The 21,177-nt window shown below is 38.6% G+C and overlaps 2 protein-coding genes and 1 pseudogene across 5 annotated transcripts in view; 1 reads left to right on the plus strand and 2 right to left on the minus strand.

Annotated features, from left to right (window-relative positions):
- Nucleotides 1-32: 32 nt before the first annotated feature.
- Nucleotides 33-18,535, minus strand: ZNF829 (zinc finger protein 829). Of its 2 annotated transcripts, none has more exons than XM_032614606.1 (4): nt 17,530-18,535; nt 12,714-12,840; nt 12,313-12,408; nt 33-2,342 (listed from the first exon to the last, which is right to left on the minus strand). In XM_032614606.1, exons 1-4 carry the CDS (start codon nt 17,560-17,562, stop codon nt 1,363-1,365), a joined length of 1,236 nt encoding a protein of 411 aa, XP_032470497.1. In that variant the 5' UTR covers nt 17,563-18,535; the 3' UTR covers nt 33-1,362. The 2 variants fall into 2 exon arrangements, with proteins under 2 accessions (XP_032470497.1, XP_032470498.1); XM_032614607.1 differs by having other exon boundaries at nt 13,749-18,535.
- On the minus strand, nt 8,069-8,884 carry LOC116744004 (annotated as a pseudogene).
- A 68-nt stretch (nt 18,536-18,603) lies between the features above and the next one.
- The window catches only part of ZNF568 (zinc finger protein 568), a 39,446-nt gene continuing 36,872 nt past the window's right edge, over nt 18,604-21,177 (plus strand). Inside the window, exons 1-2 of one of the 3 annotated variants that reach the window (XM_032614499.1) lie at nt 18,604-18,737; nt 20,022-20,092. Coding sequence is in view for 1 of the 3 variants with exons in the window: in XM_032614498.1 (XP_032470389.1) it covers nt 18,713-18,737 (25 nt within the window). In the remaining 2 variants the exon portion in view is untranslated. Of the gene's footprint in view, nt 18,878-20,021; nt 20,093-21,177 lie in introns of all 3 variants that reach the window. The other 2 variants (XM_032614500.1, XM_032614498.1) reach the window with 2 other exon arrangements.

Genomic DNA, 21,177 nt, shown 5'->3' on the forward strand with positions numbered 1-21,177 from the left:
GCAATTTTTTATAGGAAGAAAATGTTCATCAGTTATTTCAGCACTGATATTTAATGTTTTTAAGTTTCAAACAAAAAAAGTACTAAAGTTGCATTTAGAAGGCAACTTTTATAACTGCAAAGTTTAAACAGGCACCAAAATGTTTATTGGTAGTTATTTAGCAAAATGATAGTCAATCACAGAAAAGATTATTATGATACCATTGAAAGGAATGATACATAAACATCTATACTTGCTGAAATAGTAGCATTATAAAAGCAGGTTATGGTACAGCATGCATGTCACAATTACACTAAGTAAAGCCTGTAAGGATATGTTGTGATAATTTGAAGTAGTCATCTCTGTTTGGTAGGCTTACAAATAATCTTTATTTTTTTCTTGGTGTCCTTTTTTTTTTACAATAAGAAAATATTAATTTTACAAAAGGAAAAAAGAATACAGCTGCCTTCAAAAACAAAGTTATAATTCCACCATGAATTCAAAGATAGATAGCCTATGTAACACAATTTACAGTGTAATTTGGTAGGCCACAGATACAGAAAAGACGGCCCTAAAACATAAGTTAATACAAACTATATAATCAAAGCAGAGAATAAATGGGAAGGAATTATGGAATAAGTAGTTTTGGGATAGAATCTTTTTGGGGGGAAAAGGGAGTTTAATTTAGACCTTGAATTCACATTTTAAAATACATTTGATTAACTTTATGTATAAAATTACAAATACTTTAGAAAAAATAGTGTTAACAAAGTGTAACGGGTTGAAATATGCTGAGGTCCTAACACCTGGTATCTGTGAATGTGATCTTACATGGAAATAAGGTCTTTGCACATATAATCAAGTTAAGATGAGGTCCTTAGGGTGATCCCTAATGCAATATGACCAGTGTCCATATGAGAGAAGAGACACAGAGAGAACACAGTGTGGAGATGGAGGCAGAGATTGGACAATGCGTCTACAAGCCAAGGTATGTCAAAAATCACTGTTACAAGAAGCTAGGAGAAGGGCACGGAACAGATTCTTCCTCAAAGCCCCAGAAGGAACCAACCTTGCCAACAACTTTGTGGTTTTCAAGGCTCAAAAACTGAGAGAATAAGTTTCTGTTGTTTTAAGCCACCTAGTTTTGTGGTACTTGGTACTTTGTTATAGTAGCCCTAGAAAACTACTACAGAGAGGAACTTTGATCATGCATTATCTGGGATTTTTTGTTTATTTTTTGCATTACCTGTTTTAAAATATATTATTATAAAGGTTATCAAAAGGGTCTATCATTTATCCAATATGAATTCCTTCATGGTGGGTGAGGTCACAGTGACTACCAAAGGCCTTTCCACACTCCTTACAGTCATAAGGGCCTATCATTTATCCAATATGAATTCCTTCATGGCGGATGAGGTCAGAGCGACTACCAAAGGCTTTTCCACATTCCTTGCAGTCATAAGGTTTCTCACCAGTGTGAATTCTTTGATGTCGAGTAAGGTTTGAGCCTTTATTAAAAGCCTTTCCACATTCATTACATTCATATGGTTTTTCATCTGTATGAATTCTCTGATGTTGAATAAGTTCTGAGCTCTGAATAAAGGCCTTTCCACATTCTTTACATTCATAGAGTTTCTTGCCGGCATGAATTCTGTGATGGTTAGTAAGTGTTGAGGCACTACTAAAGGCCTTCTCACATTCCTTACACTTATAAGGTTTCTCACCAGTATGCATCCTGTGGTGCTGAATAAGCCTTGAACGTTGAGTAAAGGCTTTCCCACATTCCTTACATTCATAAGGTTTCTCACCGGTATGAATTCTCAGATGTGGAAAAAGTTGTGAACTCTTAGTAAAGGCTTTTCCACATACTTTACATTCATAGGGTTTTTCACCAGTGTGAATTCTCTGATGATCATTAAGGTTTGAGCAATAATTAAAGGCTTTTCCACATTCCTTACATTCATAGGGTTTCTCACCAGTGTGAATCCTCTGATGTTGAGAAAAATATGAACTACAACTAAAAGCCTTGCCACATTCTTTACACTCATAGGGTTTTTCACCAGTGTGAATCCTCTGATGTCGAGCAACAAGTGAGCCACGACTAAAGGATTTCCCACACTCCTTACATTCATAGTTTTTTTCAGCAGAATGAATTCTCTGATGTTGAACAAAGTGTGAGTTTTGATTAAAGGCCTTTCCACATATTTTACATTCACAGGGCTTCTCTTCATTAATAGTTTTTTGATGTGAAATAAGAAACGTGGGCTGAATAAAAGTGGGTATGTCTTCATGCGTAAACATCACTTGACTAAAATGTCTCTTCTTTAGAGAGAGTAACTTGGTCTCACACATGGATTCCAGATCTGGAAGAAAATAAAAAGGCATATGCTCATTTTTCCTATGCTGGGAAAGGTTAAACTTCTGAAAAAGAAATGCAAAGATTAAGCTGAAAATATTCGGGAAAGTAAATGCTTAGACAGTTCCCAAATATGGCTAGGCAATTTGTAAAATTGATAAGAAAAGCACAGACATTAAGGAGAAGCAACAGAGGAAGTTGAAGAGGGTTAATTAGGGAAGTAGATGACTCTATAATCCTGGTGTGGATCAGAATCACCCGCAACTTCAATGAATCCACACTATTCAGGGCCATCCTCCACATTAAACAGTGATTCTAATCATATATACATTTATATAAGCATATACTCATACACAGAGCATCATACTATATGTTTTGTTATTTGTGGATAACTGTCATACCTATAGGACTACTGAGGAATAAATGTGTTGAAATGTATAAATGGGGGTGGGAGAGGGTCAGCAGCTCTAAGCAAAGGGTATGTTGTTGGCAAATTCACACTGGGGGACAGCCCTCAACAAGTCTAGGGTGCTGAATGAAACTGGTGAGAATGGAGGACACGTAAATTTCTTCTGTGAATAGAGCCTCATGTATGTAGGGGATTCACTGAAAATAGTTTGCCTTGGAATTCTGTGATGCTGATGCTGGGAAAGAGAAATGGAATCTTCAAGTCATGGCAGTTACTAAGAAGGGAGGAACCTTGAGTGTTAGAAAGAAGAGAGTAAGAATGAAACATTCTCTGTGAGAAAACAGGAACTCCATGTCAACATTTTCTGCCGCTCGGCATATGTCTGCTAATTACCATGAAAACACTGTAAGTATTGATTTGGGGCTTACAAATAAATCTTAGGGAATAAGTGAATTCATAAATAATCTGTGAGTAATGAGGGTCAACTGTATTTTTAATAAAAGGGGGGCATAATTTCTGTTAAAAATGGCAGACAGTATATGTAAATTTACCAATTCTTGTTCACGAATCCACAGGAAAATTATAATAAAAGCTTAACAAGGGGAAAGGAAAACCCCACTAGGACAAAAGATACTGGAGAAGAAACAGTAGCAATAAAACTTGGAAACTGGAAAGCCAATGGATGAGTGATAAGTGACTGCAGACTGGAGAATATCAAATTGAGCCAACAGTGGGTAAATTCCACAGTACTGATTCATGGTGCAAATCCCTACAAATGCACAAGAACTGGAGGCATCAGGCACTTCTAATAGTGGAGTGCAGAGAACAGTAAAAGCTGAAGGATGAATTCAAAGGCTGTATCTCCTCCCCATCCCACAGGACAGGATGATTATAGTTGTTCATTCTCACAGAAAACTAGAAATCTAGAAAAATGGAACCAGAGAAAATCTGGACTCAGGAACATCCAGCATAGCTGTGGGCATGGGTACTGAACTGAGAAGAAAGAATTAACAGAAAATATACATACCTGTGATACAAAAAATACATCTGGTCTTTGTTTCCAGTTCCTGGCAGAGCTTCAAAAACCACTGGAACTTCAAAAACCACTAGACTGTCTTGTTATTCACAAGTGACTTTTGATCATACCTGAATTTATGATAGGGAGGTGATTCACAATGGACCCTTAGTTTCAAGGGATGGGACTGGTCACCACTCCCCACATAATGACACACCCAGTACAAAACTTGGCAAGGATTGGGGGAAGCTTCCTGGTTGGTGAACATATCTATGTACCAGAAGAGCACAATGTCAATAACACAAAGTGTGGGTAGTGAGAAGTAAAAGTGTTTTTGTATGTGATTGAAGTTAAATTGTTATCAACTTAAAACATACTGTTATATTTTTGAAAGCCCAATGATAACCACAAAGAAGATACCTTATAGAGATTACAGAAAAGAAAAATAAAAAGGATTCAAAGCATATCAATACAAAAAATCAAAGAAACAAAAGGAAGGCAGTAAGAGAGGAAAAGCGGGACAAAAGAACTACAAAAAGAACAGAAAACAACGAACAAAACAGCAATAGTAAATCCTTCAATAATAACTTTAAATGTAAATGGATTAAACTCTCAAATCAAAAGAGACTGGCTGAATGGAGAAAACAACAATATCCAATTATATGATGTCCTCCAGAGACCCACTTTAGATTTAAGAACACAGATAATGGCTCAAAGTGAAGGGATGGGAAAAGATAATCCATGCAAATGGTAACCTAAAGAGAGCAAGGGTGGCTATACTTACATCAGATAAAATAGACTTTAAGCTAAAACAGACTTTAAGCTAAAGCTGTCACAAAAAACAAACAAGGATATTATACAATGATAAAACGGTCAATTCACCAGGAAGCTATAACAATTATAAACATACCTGCACCCAATATAAGAGCACTTAAGTATATTAAGCAAACATTGTCAAAACTGAAGGGAGACATAGACAAAAATACAACAGCAGGACACTTCAATAGCCTACTTTCAATAATAGATAGAACAATCAGACAGTAAATCAAGAAAGAAAAGTGACTTGAACAATACCATAGGGCAAATGAACCTAAATGACATATATAGAATATTCCATTTAACAGCAGCAGAATATATTCTTATCAAGCATACACGGAACATTCCCTAGGATAGATGACATGTTAGTTCACAAAATAAGTCTTAAGAAATTTAAGATGGAAATCATATCAAGTATCTTTTCTGACTACAATGGAACAAAACTAGAAATCAACAGCAAAAGGAAAACTGGAAAATTAACAAATATGTGGAAATTAAAAACACACTTTTGAACAACCAATGGCCCAAAGAATTAGAAAATATCTTTAGACAAACAAAACCACTTATGGGATGCAGAAAAAGCAGTATGAAAATGGAATTTTATACTTCCTACATTGAAAAAGAAGAATTGCAAATATACAACCTAACTTTACATTTCAAGGAACAAACTAAACCCAAAGTTAGCAAAAGGAAGGAAATAATAAAGATTAGGGCAGAGATAAATGCAATAGAGAGTAGAAAAACAACAGAAAAGATCAATGGAACTAATAGTTGGTTTATTGAAAAGATAAATTGACAAACTTTTAGCTAGATTAAGAAAAAAAGAGAGGAGACTCAAATAAAATCAGAAATAAAAGAGACATTATAACTGATATAACAGAAATAAAAACTGTCATAAGAGAATACTATGAACAATTATACACCAAGAAACTGGATAAACTGAAGGAAACGGAAAAATTCCTAGAAACATACAACCTACCAAGACTGAATCATGAAGAAATAGAAAGTCATGAAGAAACAGAAAGTCTAAATAGAAAGTCTATAACTAGTAAGGAGACTGAATTAGTAATAAAAAGCCTAGGCTCTTCTTTGTTGGGAGGTTCACTAGTGAATTCTACCACACATTATGCCAATCCTTCTCAAACTCTTCCAAAAAAACTGAAGAGCAGGGAAGACTTCCAAACTCATTTTATGAAGCCAGAATTACCCTCAGACCAAACCCACACAAGGAAGTCACAGAAAAGAAAATTACAGGCCAACATCCCTGATGAATATAAATGCAAAAATTCTCAACAGCACACTAAAAGGATCATACATCATGACCAACTACGATTTATCTGTAGGATGCAAAGATAGTTCAACATACAAAAATCAATGTGATATACCACATTAACAGAATAAAGGATAAAAATCACACAATCATCTCAATAGATAAGAAGCATTTCATAAAATTCAACATCCTTTCATGATTAAAAACTCTCAACAAACTTAGAAGTAAAATTGTCCCTATTTGAAAATGACATAGAAAAAACCCTAAAGGCTCCACATAAAAACTGTCAGAATTAAACAAATTTAGTTTTCAGTTGCAGGATACAAAACTATAGTGTTTCTATACACTAACAATAAACAATCTGAAAGGAAATCAGGAAAACAATTCCATTTATAATAGCATCAAAAGGAATTAAAGGGCTTCCCTGGTGGCACAGTGGTTGAGAGTCCGCCTGCCGATGCAGGGGACACGGGTTCGTGCCCCGGTCCGGGAGGATCCCACATGCCGCGGAGCGGCTAGGCCTGTGAGCCATGGCCGCTGAGCCTGCGCGTCCGGAGCCTGTGCTCCGCAACGGGAGAGGCCACAACAGTGAGAGGCCCGCGTACCACAAAAAAAAAAAAAAAAAAAAGGAATTAAATACTTAGGAATAAACTTAACTAGGGAGATGAAAGACTTGTACAGTGAAAACCATAAAACATTGAAGAAATTAAAGATGACACTAAATGGAAAGTGATCGAGTGCTTGTGGACTGGAAGAGTTCATACTGTTAAAATTTAATCTACAGATTCAACGCAATCCCTATAAAAATCCCAAAGGCATTTTTTATAGAAATATTAATAGAAAAAAAATTGGAAGAGCTAAAAATAATCTTTAGGAAGTGTAAGAAAGCTAATGGTATCACACTTTCTGATTTCAAAGTATAAAACAAAGCTACAGCAGTTAAAACAGTATGGTACTGGCATAAAGACAATCACGTAAACCAATGAAACAGAATATGCTAAGCATGTTTTAAAGATTTATTTAACTCATTAATGAGAGGGGCAGAGGAATGATCAAGCTAGTTCCAATTATCTAGGAGAGACTGAGTTCATATGGTACCCTAAAGAATGCAGGAATAACATCACTAAGTTGGATACAAAAACGAGTTACTGTGTTATAGGATAATAAAACCATATCCTTCAGCTACCTTTTCCACCAGACGAATCATTCACAACTTATCAATCTTTTTAAATTTAACATCTAATTTTAAGAGAACCTGGTCCCTAATGAGTAGTAAATAGTAAGTGAAACAATGATACATTTCCCAAGGTAATTAAATAATCCTCAAATGGACCCGATAGATGATGCACTGGTATGACATTTGAAAGACATGAAGTATTTATCCTTTTGCATTATTTTCAATTTTAGATATATACCCCAAAGTGGGGCATATGTATACCTGTTTAAGTAGTACCAGATGGCTGTAGAGAAAGGCAACACCACTGTATACTTTCACCAAAAGTGCATAAGAATTTCTTTGTCCCCACCCACAGTTGTCATTACCCAGCTTTCTACTTTCCTAGCCTAATAAGTGAAGTGATATTTCATTATTGCCTTCATTTGCATTTCTAATTATTAATAAGTATGAACATCTGGTGGGCTTATTAGCATTTTAGTCTTGTTAACCTTTATTGGTATTTTTATTGGGGTCACTAACTTCTTCCTCTTAATTAGCAAGTATCTTCTAGTCTACTGTGCATTAAATTTATCTATTGTGTCCTTCATTTAGCAGAAATCCTTAATTCTGATGTATTTCCAGTTCATGTTTTTGCTGTATGGTTTGTACTTTTGGAGTTTTATTTATTTTTAACAATATTTACTTAAAAGAAAAAGGGAAAAAGAAAAGCTTCAAAACCAGAGTGTGATGCCCTGTTAAGTATGTCTAATATGAATTCAAAGTACTGGAAAGCAATTTTACCAAAGGGCAATGTCACTAGGACATGTGGACTGTAATTACAAAAGAAATTTTGAAACATAAAGGTGCCCACGGAAAAGAATAAAGAGAGGGAACAACGGCAAGGACACAGAACAATGAGCAGGTGCTTTGAGAGTAAGGCTCTAAGAAATGACTTGGACATTGGCCCAGGGCTGAGGTGGATATCTGGCCAACAGTCTGGGTTCCGAAGGGTAAGAGTACAATTAGCAGGATTAGAGAAGGCACTGCTTCAACCTCCAAACAAGCCTCTAGTCCTCATTCCCAAGTGGATATGCTTTCCAGATTTCAACAAGGTCTCCTTGGGAGGATTAGCTCTCTGCTGTGTAGTAACGATACAGAATACCTAAGAGAACATGACCTATGATGGGGAAGATCCAATACGACCAACAGCTTTTGCACGTGTTGCTTTTTGGAGGGTCCTTGCTGCCACTTCCACGTTTCTTTGTTTGTTTTTAAAATATTTATTTATTTTGGCTGCACCAGGTCTTAGTTGCAGCACATGGGATCTTTAGTTATGGTATGCATGAGGGCTTCTTAGTTGCAGCACATGGACTCTTAGTTGAGGCATCCATGTGGGATCTAGTTCCCCAACCAGAGATTGAACCCGGGCTCCCTGCCTTGGGAGCACAGAGTCTTACCCACTGGAGCACCAGGGAAGTCCCCCACTTCCAGGTTTAATGTAATTCAGAGGCAAATCACCAATATAGTACTGCTTGAGCACTTCTCTGGCCTCAGACAAGCGGCCTACATCTTCAAAGCTTTCAGTTGCATCTCCACGAGCTTGTTCCAGCAGAACCTCTTCTCCACCAGGAAGCTCCTTAAGGAGGCAGGTGACATCACAGACTTGCCCGTGGATCACCAGCCACATGTCCTTCAGGAAGTTGCGCTTTGCCACCTCCTCCAATCAGTAAAAGGTAACTGAGGTCTCGACCCCCTTGCCCTTTCCCATTGCTGCTGCTTGCTTCCACAGTCGCCATTGGGCCTAAGCTCTTCTCCACCGCTATCCAGGCTTCCGCTGACAACTTCCTTGAGGTAGACTTCGTGCTCCTACTTTTGGAGTTTAAGGTAAGTTATCTTTATCTATTTTTCACAAAGATTTTCTCTTTAAAAAGTTTAAATATTAAAAAATTTCCTTTTTAAACAGTTTTACCTTTCACATTATATATTTAATACTATTTAATTAATTATAAAAAAGTGGAAAAAGAATAAACAGAGATCATGTGGAAAAGTATGGGGTCAAGGAAAGATAGAGAAGGGAGTGAGTAAGCAAGTTGGTAGGGAGGAAAAGCAATAAGAGAGACACAGGGAAATAAAAACAAAAAAAGCAAAAATACTCCAGAGGCTAAGTAAACCTTGGATCTGAAAAATAAGGTGATATTAGATATTAAAAAATACAAACCAAAGAAATAATGACACTCGTACTGGCATTATACCATAACAAGACAGTAGAGTGCTGAGAAAGACTCATATATGCGAATTTATTATCCAATAAAGATGGCACCAGAAATCAATGAAGAAAGCTCAATTCTTTTACAGATGATAGAGAGGAAAATGATTCAATTTATGGAGGAAAAAAATTCTGGATCCCTGCTTATAAAATATTTAAGGCTAGCTGAGACCTATGGAGGGCAAGGAAGGAGATTCACAAACTCTTGCCTAGGTTCCTAGAGCTTTGTTGAATCCAGAATTCTCTCTCAATGGAGGCATGGTCTAATTCTATCACTATCTCGATAGGTTACATCTACTTCCAAGGATCCAACAATTAATTTCTATTGAATCAATACCACTTATGTATTTTTTGACTGTTTTATAACTTTTTTCTGAGCTTCCTATTTGTTCTTCTTGTTTGCTGAATTCTACTTTGTAGAAATTATTTACAGAAATGTTCTAGCTCCCACATTAAACAATGAATTTCTTAATAAGTCTACATATTTTTTAAACTATGTAGCACCTAGCAGACTACTTGCACAAATTAAAAAATCAAACTTTTTTAGAAGACTGTTCCAAAATGTTAATTCTCCAGAAACTGATGTATAACTTTATTTTAACCTTAATCAAAATGTCAGCAGTTATTTTTATGTGTGTGTGAATATTAATAAGCTGATTCTAAAATTTATATAAGGACTTCCCTGGTGGCACAGTGGTTAAGAATTTGCCTGCCAATGCAGGGGACATGGGTTTGAGCCCTGGTCTGGGAAGATCCCACATGCCACAGAGATACTAAGCCCATGTGCCACAACTACTGAGCCTGCGCTCTACAGCCCGTAAGCCACAGATACTGAAGCCTGTGTACCTGGAGCCTGTGTTCTGCAACAAGAGAAGCCACCACAACAAGGAGCCCGTGCACAGCAACAAAGACACAACGCAGCCAAAAATTTAAAAATAAATTTATGAAAAATAGTTATAATAAAATAAATTAAATTTATATGAAAATTATCAAGAAGAAGCAGGAGAGCTTGCTCTGCCAAATAAGCCTTATTATAGACTACAGTACTTTTATAGTGTGATATTGGGACAAAGGTAGACAAGCCAATGGAACAGAATAAAGTTCAGAGATAGACTCACAGATACGGCAATACATGATTTATAACAAAGGTAGCATTATAGAGAAAGGGAAAAAGTCTTTTCAGTAAACATTGTCTGGTCAATTGGATATTTACATGGAAAAATAATGAAATTTGACCCCTACCTCAAACTATAAACAAATATCAGCTCCAGGAAATTGGAGATCTAAATGTAAAAGGTAAAACAAAAAAGCTACTAGAATATAACACAGGAAGCATCTTCATGACTTTGGGGTAGGCAATGAGTCCTACACAGAACACAAAAAGCAACAACTATAAAGGAAAAGATAGATAAGCCTGACTACTTAAAATTAATAAAATCAAAAGACAGCACTAAAAGGATAAGAAAGTAAGCTATAAGGTGGTAGATGATATTTACAAAGACTCATATACAGAATATACAAAAAACTCCTTCAAATCACTAAGAAAAATTAAGACAACCTAATGAATAGAAGCAAGAAACTTAAACGGGCAAGTCACAGAACACACACACACATACACTGGCAGAATGTCTAAAATTAAAAGGTCTAGCAATATCAAGAACTGGCAAGGGCTTCCCTGGTGGCGCAGTGGTTAAGAATCCACCTGCTAATGCAGGGAACACAGGTTCGAGCCCTGTTCCGGAAGGATCCCACATGCCACGGAGCAACTAAGCCCATGGGCCACAACTACTGAGCCTGCTCTCTGGAGCCTGAGAGCCACAACTGCTGAGGTCCACACGCCTAGAGCCTGTGCTCCGCAACAAGAGAAGCCACTGCATTGAGAAGCCCGTGCACTGCAACAAAGAGTAGCCGCCGCTTGCAGCAACTAGAGAAAGCCCACATGCAGCAACGAAGACCCAACGCAGCCATAAATAAATAAATTAAATAAAAAAAAAAAAAAGAACTGGCAAGAATGCAGAGGAATAGCAACTTTCATACTGCTAGTGGAAGTATAAATTGGTATAACCACTTTGGAAAACTGGCATTATCTTTTAAAATTGAACCAACACATATCCTATTACCAGTAATTCCACTCCTGGGTATACACCCAAAAGAAATGTGTACACATATGCACCAAAGGAATGTTCACATAGCTAAAAACTGGAAAACAACCCAACGGTCAATAGTAGAAAGGACTTATTTATAATAATTAGCAATATATAATACACACTATAAAATATATTCACAGAATGGAATACAGCATAGCATTGAGAATGAACATCAGCTATATGCAATAACATGGGTGATGTGTCCCATAAACATAAAGTTGAGAAAAAACAAAGGCAAAAGTATAAATACTGTATGATTCCACTTATATTCAGCTCAGAAAAAGGCAAAATTATTTCACGGAGTTAGAAGTCAAGAGGAGGACAAAGAGGCTAGTGATTGGGAAAGGGCAGAAAGGATTCTAAGGTGTTAGTAATTTTCTATTACTTGTCTGAAGCGGTGGTTACATGGATGCATTCACTTGTAATTCTTCACACTATACAATCACTCATGTAGTTTCCATATGTATGTTATATCTGAATTTTTTTAATGGAAAAAAAAATCAAATGTTTGATAAATGAAACAATGAACTACTATCCAGGACAACCTGGTTAATGAAGTTAACAAATACTTAGAAAGTCAATAAAATGAAAACCAGTATTGGAACACATACACACAACACACACACACTTCTTAGGGTGGGAATATCTACTGTTAATACAAGTCTAAATGCAGCAGATCCTATGAAGGAATGAAATCTAAAAGGTGGGTAGAATAACTCTTAGAAATGACAAAGGAAGGTACTTGCTACATTGGACTGGGAATAAAGTATAAGAGAAAAAAAGCAAGATACCTCTTTTATGGAAGAGGGCTTGGGTTTTTGAGGGGAGTTTTCTGATAACATCTTATATAGGTAATACCTCCTCAGGCTCTGCTCCTGCTCTATCACCTCTCACTTACCTGAACAAAGGCCTCTCGTCAGCTCTCTGTCAACCATCCAGGGCTCTTTTCCTTGTTCCAATAAGGAGATCACAGTTGGCTTAGAACTGGAAAGTCCTGATCACAAGAAAAGACATGGGACATGATTATGCTGTTGGTGTCCCAGAAATCAGATCCGGTCCCTTGGTGATCAACAAAGAGATGCCCCTATAGGGAAGGACCAGAGAAAGATGAAGATGAAGCTTCAGCCACAGCCCAGTGGAGCTGCCCATTTCCAACTCTTGCATTCCATTCCAACTCAACCATTCCTTGGGGAACAGAGTGCAGAAATTTTGCTGGTTACTTGAAATGTGTAATTCATAATGGAGAAAGGACACATTCCCAAGGGCAGACTCTGAATTTGGGGGGATAGTTATCCTTACCCACTGAAACCAGGTTGCTGAAATTCTCCAACATCACTTCTTTGTATAAATTCATCTGACCAGAGTCCAGGCACTCCCATTCCTCCTGAGAGAAGTTTACAGACACATCCCTGAACATCACTGACCCCTGAAACAACAAACATGCTTTCACAATGGAAAGAGAGAAGAAAAAGATGATAGTAGATGAAGTGGTAGGGGGCTCTACATAAAAGGACAGAGATTATTCATCAAATCGAAGGAGCTGGAATCGATTAAATCAATATAAGACATATCTCCTATATACAGAGGGGTATGTCTAGGAATGTGCAAACAGAGTGGACTTTTCCAATGAGATGAAATAGCAAGCATGGAGTTCAGTGCCTGGCCACAGTAAAGTCTGCATAAATGAGAATTCCTTCCCATGTTCTATTTAAACCCCAAGAGAGGGAAAAATGTGATGGACTTAAAAAAAAAAAAAAAACCTTATGTTTTGGAGTAAAATTTCAGAATATCAGGGAAAAACAGAACTTTCTAAAAGCTTCTGTGGATCACATAAAAAATTTCAGGAATCAGAATGGCAATGGATTTCTCAACAGCACCATTTAAAACAAGAAAATGAAGTGATTCCTTTAATATTACAAAAGACAACAAATTCTGGCCGAGAATTCCACACACAGCCAAAGCTAATATGAAGATTATATACAAAGCAAGACTAAATACCAAAATTGGTTTGCAATAGTAAGTCATGCTTTTCCACTAAAAGTGGACGGAAGGGTGGTAATCCACGAGATAAGCTAAATTCTTAGAAGAACTCCTTGATCGGAAATTATGGCTTTGCATTTTGTTGTTTTATTTCCTGAAAATAACTTGGAGATGCTCCTGATTTGTCCACCTACTGCTTTGATTCCTTGGATACCACTCATTCTTTCACTTTAAGCAAAAACAAGTAATTGTTGCAGACGTCTCTGTATTTTGTAGCTGCCCTCTTGTAAGGCGCACTTTTCCCAAATAAAACAAATTTTAAAACCCATTTAAAAAAAAAGAAAGATTAAATACCAAGTTAGTGTGACGATTAAATCAAGACAATTCTAGGGACTTCCGTGGCGATCCAGTGGTTAAGACTCCACACTTCCAATGTAGGGGGCGTGGGTTCGATCCCCGGTTGGGGAACTAAGATCCCACAAGTCATGTGGTGCGGCAAAAAAAAAAAAAGACAATTGTAGAACCATAGAGAATGAATGTTAAATTATCTCCTGTCTAGCTTTTCTTAGGAAGCTACTGGCCTAAGTGTTCCATCAAAACTAGAGAGTAAATTAAGAAAATGAAAGGTATTATACTCTGAAACTAGAAAACTAACATGAGAATAGTGAACTAAGTCCAGTATAATTGTAAAAGGCAAGTCCCCGAACAATATCTAGACCTAGAGAGCAGACCTAGAGAGCAACACCTAGAAGAGGAGGATAGAGGACTATAGTAAAGAAACTGACTACTGAGTGAAGAGGAGTTCAGATTAAAGAAACAAAGCAGCTTAGTAGGTCCCCCTTTTCACACTGTAAGCTTCTAGCTTGGAGCAAACCTGAGCTCAGAGAAAAGGCTTTAAATGAAATTTGCACATTATTATCCTCAACTAGAGGTTGTAATTAATAAAATGAGACTGATCTTGTGACTGAAAATAACCAAAGAATACCAAAGAGTGATCAAAACAATTATAGGGACTACACAAGCTTTTATTCAGGGCAACAAAAACATTAGCCATAGAGTTGAGAGTGGAAATTATAGGGAAAGAAAATCCTTTTGCTTGCTCCCTATGGAGTCCTGCTTATTTCAAAGTGTTGGTTATAAGTTGATTTGATTTTCCAGGTACACAGTCATAGCATCTGCAGAAAGTAATAATCTTACACTCTCTTTTCTAATTTTTAACCTAATTTTTCCTCTTGTCTAAGTGCTTTCGTTAATACCTATAGAACAATGTTAAATAACATTGGTAATGCTGTATACCCTTGTCTTTTTCTGATTTTACCTGGAATGTTTCAGATATTTCCTGATTAAACATTAGGTTAGCTTCTAAGAACAAAATTCATTTTATTCCTTTTAAAATTTATTTTCCACTACAGTATACTACCTCCCTAGAGTTACTCCCATTAATATTGGGCAATAATCTTCATTACAGAGATGGTGAGTGTAATTAGAGGTTGATGGGGGAGGGGAACCAGATGCTCTGTTTGGGCTTCGGCAAAGGAGAATGGATTAGGAAAGACTCAGCCCTTTTCCGAAGAAATTCAGATAGAAAGGCCTTACACTGAACAGACTTGGGGAGACTGATTCTCATCCTGGTTTTCTTTGGCTCTGTACCAAACACACATTTTTAAAATTGAGAGTTCCAAATTTAGTTTCAGCTCCCAATTTATACCTTCAGAAAACACAATCCCTATTCTGAGTCCTCTACCTTGGTACACTCTAATTTTCAGATATGAGAATCATAAAGTGAACTGAGAGCCTTATGATTTGGTGAGCTCCCCAAGATTATAAGTGTTGAAACATAACTGAATAAAGATATTTTTTTCTACCAGTTAAAGGAAGAACCCCACAACTCTAGCTACCTGCCATGCCCTCCACTCCTGTCCTGAAACAAGGCAAAGTTCTTTTGCCTAATATTGCTTTGATTTTAGCTACAAGTATTAACTCTAAAAACCAAAAAGAGAGTAAGAGACCAAAAAAAAAAAAGGGGAGAAATTATAACCTATGTATAATTAGAGCCTAAGAAGAAGAGAGAGAATGAAGCAGGGCAATCTTTTAAGATGGCTGAGGATATTCCTGAATACCTATCCACAAATTTAAAAAGCTGAACAAATTCCAAGCAGATAAATAAAAAGAAATGCACATTTAGGCACATCATACTTGAGTTACAGAAAGCCAAAAACAGAGTGACAGTCTTAAAAACAGCCAGAGGAAGAAAAGTCAAATTACCTCAAATGAGGAGCTAGAATAATTAAAAATAGGTTAAGTAAATAAACGGGATTATCGCTTTAAATATAAATATAGAATATTTACATAACCTTGGGACAGGGAAGGATTTCCTGAATAAGATACAAAAAGATACCACCAAGGGAAAAATATTTGATAAAAAATTAGGGGGACTTCCCTGGTGGTGCAGTGGTTAAAAACCCGCCTGCCAATGCAGTAGACACGGTTCGAGCCCTGGTCCAGGAAGATCCCACATGCTGCAGAGCAACTAAGCCTGTGCACCACAACTACTGAGCCTGTGCACCACAACTACCGAAGCCTGTGTGCCCTAGAGCCCACGCTGTTAACTATCGAAGCCCGCGCGCCTAGAGCCCGTGCTCTGCAACGAGAGAAGCCACAGCAATGAGAAGCTGTGCACCGCAATAAAGACTCAACGCAGCCAAAAATAAAAAAGTATATAATAAAAAAGTCAGATTTTATTCGTAAAACTACCTTAAGGGAAGTGATAAAACAATCCAGATAGTAGAAAAATATAATCAATAAAGGATCCATATCCAGAAAATATAAAGAATTCCCATGAATCAATAAGAGATAATCCAGGGACTTCCCTGGTGGCGCAGTGGCTAAGAATCCCCCTGCCAATGCAGGGGACACAGGTTCTTGGTCCGGAAAGATCCCACATGCCACGGAGCAACTAAGCCCATGAGCCACAATTACTGAGGCCTGAGCTCTAGAGCCTGTGAGCCAGAATTACTGAGCCTGCATGCCACAACTACTGAAGCCTGCCCGCCTAGAGTCCGCGCTCTGTAACAAAGAGAAGCCACCGCAATGAGAAGTCCGTGCACCACAACGAAGAGTAGCTCTCCGCAACTAGAGAAAGCCTGTGTGCAGCAATGAAGACCCAACGGAGCCAAAAATAAAATAAATAAATAATTTATATATTAAAAAAAAGATAATCCAAGAGCAAAATAAAAGATTTCAACAGGTGTGTCACAAAAGAAGAAACCCTGATAACCAATAAACATATGAAGTGGTGTTCAATCTCATTATTAATTATGGAAATCGCAACTCAAACCTACATGCATCTATGTATATGTGTGTTTGTACAAATAAATATTTTAAATAAGTGTTGAAAGATTTCATGTCTGACACAGCTCATCTGACGAATAAACCCTAACTCATTCACAAAAAAAGTGTATCTTTGAAAAATGGTATTTACAAAGATCATTTGACAACACAGAAGAATGATACTTTTTAGTGAAAATGTAGGATATAAAATGATAAATGAAGCATAATCTGATTTCGGAAAAATAATGAAAATACACCAAAATGTTAACACTAGTTATTTGAGTGGTCTCATTTCATTTTTTCTTGGTAATCTGTGTTTTTAAAATCTCTAAAATAATCATGCTTTTATTTTAAAGTCATAATAAATACTGCATTTAAAAAGAAGAAAATTTGGGACTTCCCTAGTGGTCCAGTGGTTGGGACTTCGCCTTCCAACGTAGGGGGTGTGGGTTCGACCCCTGGTGGGGAAGCTGGGATGCCACATGTCTTGCAGCCAAAAAACCAAAGCATAAAACAGAAGCAATATTGTAACAAATTCAATAAAGACTTTGAAAATTGTCCACATCAAAAAAAAAATCTAAAAAAATTAAAAATATAAAAATAAAAAGAAGAAAACATGGCAAACAGAAGTGGAGCCATTTTCCAAATAAGTAAACATTAGGTATATGGGAGTTATTGTGCTTCAGTAGCAGGCTCAACTATCCTGTTCTCCAGTGGGAAAATTATAGGAACCTATAATCAAACGGCATCTTTATTAAGCATTAACTTTCAGAAGAACGAAAGAAAAGAGGAAACCCCAACATACCCTGAAAACTGCTTGTATAAGTTCAGCATGCATTGTTTCCTTCTCTTCTGCGCCTCACCTGGAGAAGGATAGAACTTGGAAAGTAGAAAGTCATCGTAAGACACCAGGTTCTTCTTGTTGCTCAAACTGGTCAGGTCACAGGTCAGCCCCATCCCCATCCCCCAGCACAAAAGCGAATGAGATCAGAGGAATGGGGCGTCCCGTCCAATCCCAGTGTCTCAGGAGAAAGCTGAGGTTACTGCTGTTGAGGTCAATAATCTAACAAAACCTCACAGAGATTTCCTAAGGACAGAGTTCTGGAGTAACAATCGCACAGCTGACAGGAGCCTCATACCCATACACACAGTGCCACATACCTTAAGCAGTCATTCTTAAAACAAGGGAACACGCACTCCACATCCGCACACAGAGCCAAACACGGTATCACAGATACAATCGCAAATTCAACACGGAATACATACACTCGCACAGTTGCAAGTACCCCAGTGTCGCGGGGTCACAAGCACACACCAAAGCACACACCACCATAGGGGGACATAGTCACAATTCCACAATGATAGGCATCCTATATCTGCACACGGGTCGCATAACCTCCCCCTTCTCACGCCGCTCCGCCCGCACAGGCCCAAGTACCGAGCTCCATATCGGCCTCCGGTCTCCTCAACTTAGGCCTTTCGGGTCCCCGGGGGTCCGAACCTGCAGAGCTGAACCGGTTCCCCCAGGGGCCCACGATCTCACCTCAAGGATCTAACGCTCCCGCCAGGCGTGATGAAAAGTTCGAGTTCCCGCGAGAAAAGCGACGGGCTGCCGGGCCCTCTGGGAAATGTGGTCCACAGCGAGCCCCACGGCCGATTCCTCTCAGCGCCCTCGCTGGGTCCACCCGAAACGACTGCTCCTGCAACTTTCAGAGTTTAGCCAGGTCTCAGAGTTGCAGTTCGCGGTAACTCGGCACGCTCGGGCTCAGCCACCAGATCAGACCTAGCCCACCCGCCTCCCTCACACAGGAAACTCCGGCTCCGTTCTGGCCGGAAGTTGAGTCGGGCCGTGAGGGCTTCTGGGAGGTGTTGTGTAGTGGAACTTCCGTTGGGAGGCAGGCGCGGAGGGTTGGTTCGGCATTACCGGCACCTGGCTCGGGCCATCGTGCGTGTCACCTTCACCCAGCCTCCCAGAAACTGCGCGCTAGATGCGCACTCGGGCGTTTCCGACAGGTGACGCTACCGCGTCCCCGGAGCGGGACTTGAAGGAGGACCTCAAGCAATCTGGGCTGAACCAGCGCGCGCCGCTGTCTGGGCGGAGCCTTTAAGGAGGCCCCGAGGATCTGGAGTAGTGGCAGTGCAGAGTGCTCGGGGTGGGAGTACGCTCCTGGAGCGTGGCTGGAGTTATTAGAACAAGAAACTGGTGGAGAGTTAGTCTGTGTGTGATTATGATGGTCTGTGAGGTTGTGATCCTGTGTGTATGTGATTGTGATGATGCGACAGTGATGGGGGTGTGGTTGTGTTGAGTGTGGTGGAGTAATTGTGATGGGATATTTTTGTCATGGTGATGTTTGTAATTGTCTGTGATTTATGATAACGTGTGTGGTGTTGTCTCTGATTGTCAGGTAGATGTGCAGTGTGTGTGAGTGTGGAGGTGTTTGCAATTGTGATATGTGTAGTGGTTCTTGTCTTACCACATTTGACTTTTGTGTAGCCATTGGCATAATTGGTAACCGCTTGAAAAAATTTTCTATATTTGGTTTCACGTGGTCTTTCCTCCCCACTGGCTACTCTTTCTTAGTCCCCTTTGCTGCCCTTTTTTTCCCCCAGCAGTTCTTGGCCCGGTTCTGTTGCTCTCCAGTTTCCCTTGGTGATCTTTTCCAGTTTTATTATTTCATCTTCCTGTGTCTTCTTTTATTATATGTATTAGTTATTGTAATCATAATAATGCTGCCTAACAAACCACTCTTAAACTCAGTGGCATGAAACAGCACACATTTATTCTCCTGTTCACAGGTTTGCAGGTTCTGTGTTCAGCTTATCTAGGCTGGGCTTGCCTGGGTGGCTGGACTGCAGAATCGATTCAAACCTGCTCCACGTGTGTTCTTTCTGCAGCTTAGGCTAAAAGGACAGTGGTTACCAGGACGTGTTCTGGTGGATCACCAGAGTGCAAGACTGATCATAAAAACACCCTTAAAAACCTCTGCTCCCTAGTATACTAATATTAGGTTAGCCAGAGCTATTCAGGTGCCTAAGTGTAACATTAATTACACGCAGTCAGAAGGCAAGGCAAAGTTAAATGGCAAAAAGTGTGAATATGTAATCCTCTTAGAAGGGGGTGAAACATTGGGACCAAGATTCCAATCTACGACATTAAGAAACATGCCTCTTTATCCTGGTGAATGTCTTTTGGTCCATGTTCTCTTTTGTCTGATAATATTGCTTTTCGTGTTTTGTTATTGTATTTTCCAGGAATTTCATTTTACAGCCCCTTCCCTTTATGTCTTTATACTTCAGGTCTGTCTGTTGTTAAGAGCATATTGCTGGGCTTTTCCTCTTTTTATCCTGTTTGACTGTTATTTTAATAGGTGAGTTTAATTCATTTACATTTATTTTGATTGCTGATAAAAATTTGTTTTATGTTCTATTATGCCTTCTTTTTTATTATGCAGGTTTACCTTATCCCCATTTCTTTCTCCAATGCTTTGGTTTCTTATCCTTGAATTTTAAATTAATTAATTAATTAATTAATTAATTTTTGGCTGCGTTGGGTCTTTGTTCCTGCGCGTGGGCTTTCTCTAGTTGTGGTGAGCGGGGGCTACTCTTCGTTGTGTGGTGCGCGGGCTTCTCATTGCAGTGGCTTCTCTTGTCTCAGAGAACGGGCTCTAGGGCATGCGGGCTTCAGTAGTTTTGGCTTGTGGGCTGTAGAGCGCAGGCTCAGTAGTTGTGGTGCATGGGCCTAGTTGCTCCATGACGTGTGGGATCTTCCTGGACCAGGGCTCGAACCCGTGTTCCCTGCATTGTCAGGCGGATTCTTAACCACTGTGCCACCAGTGAAGCCCTCTTATCCTTGAATTTTTAACATGCATGTTTAACAAAACCCTAACTTAAGATTTTAGAACACTTGCCAACTCCAAACTGCCCACCCATTTCTATGTTATTCTTATCTGATATTTTGCTTTCTTCTAATTTTAATTACCCCAAATTAGTATTTATTCATTTGCTCAATATGTAAAGCTGACCTTTGAACAACGTGGGGGTCTGATTCCCTCCTCACCCCTTGCAATCAAAAATCTAAGTAGAACTTTACAGTTGGCCCTCTGTATCCTAGGTTCTGCAGCTGCAGATTCAACCAACCTCAAATCGTGTAGTAGTACTGTAGTATGTTTTTACTGAAAAAGAAATCTGCCTGTAAGTGGACTCACGCTGTTCAAACCCATGTTGTTCAAGGGTACACTCTGTGTGTGTGTATTTTTTTAATTGTGGTAAAATAGAGATAACATCACATGACATAAAATTTGCTATCATAATATCTGTACCCCTATGTTCATTGCAACAATATTCACAATAGCCAAGATATGGAAACATCTATCCATTAACAGATGAGTGGGTAGAGAAAATGTGGCATATATGTACATTGAAATATTATTCAGCCTTAAGAAAGAAGGAAATC

This window comes from Phocoena sinus, chromosome 19 (assembly GCF_008692025.1).
Source record: "Phocoena sinus isolate mPhoSin1 chromosome 19, mPhoSin1.pri, whole genome shotgun sequence".
Taxonomy (NCBI): domain Eukaryota; kingdom Metazoa; phylum Chordata; class Mammalia; order Artiodactyla; family Phocoenidae; genus Phocoena; species Phocoena sinus.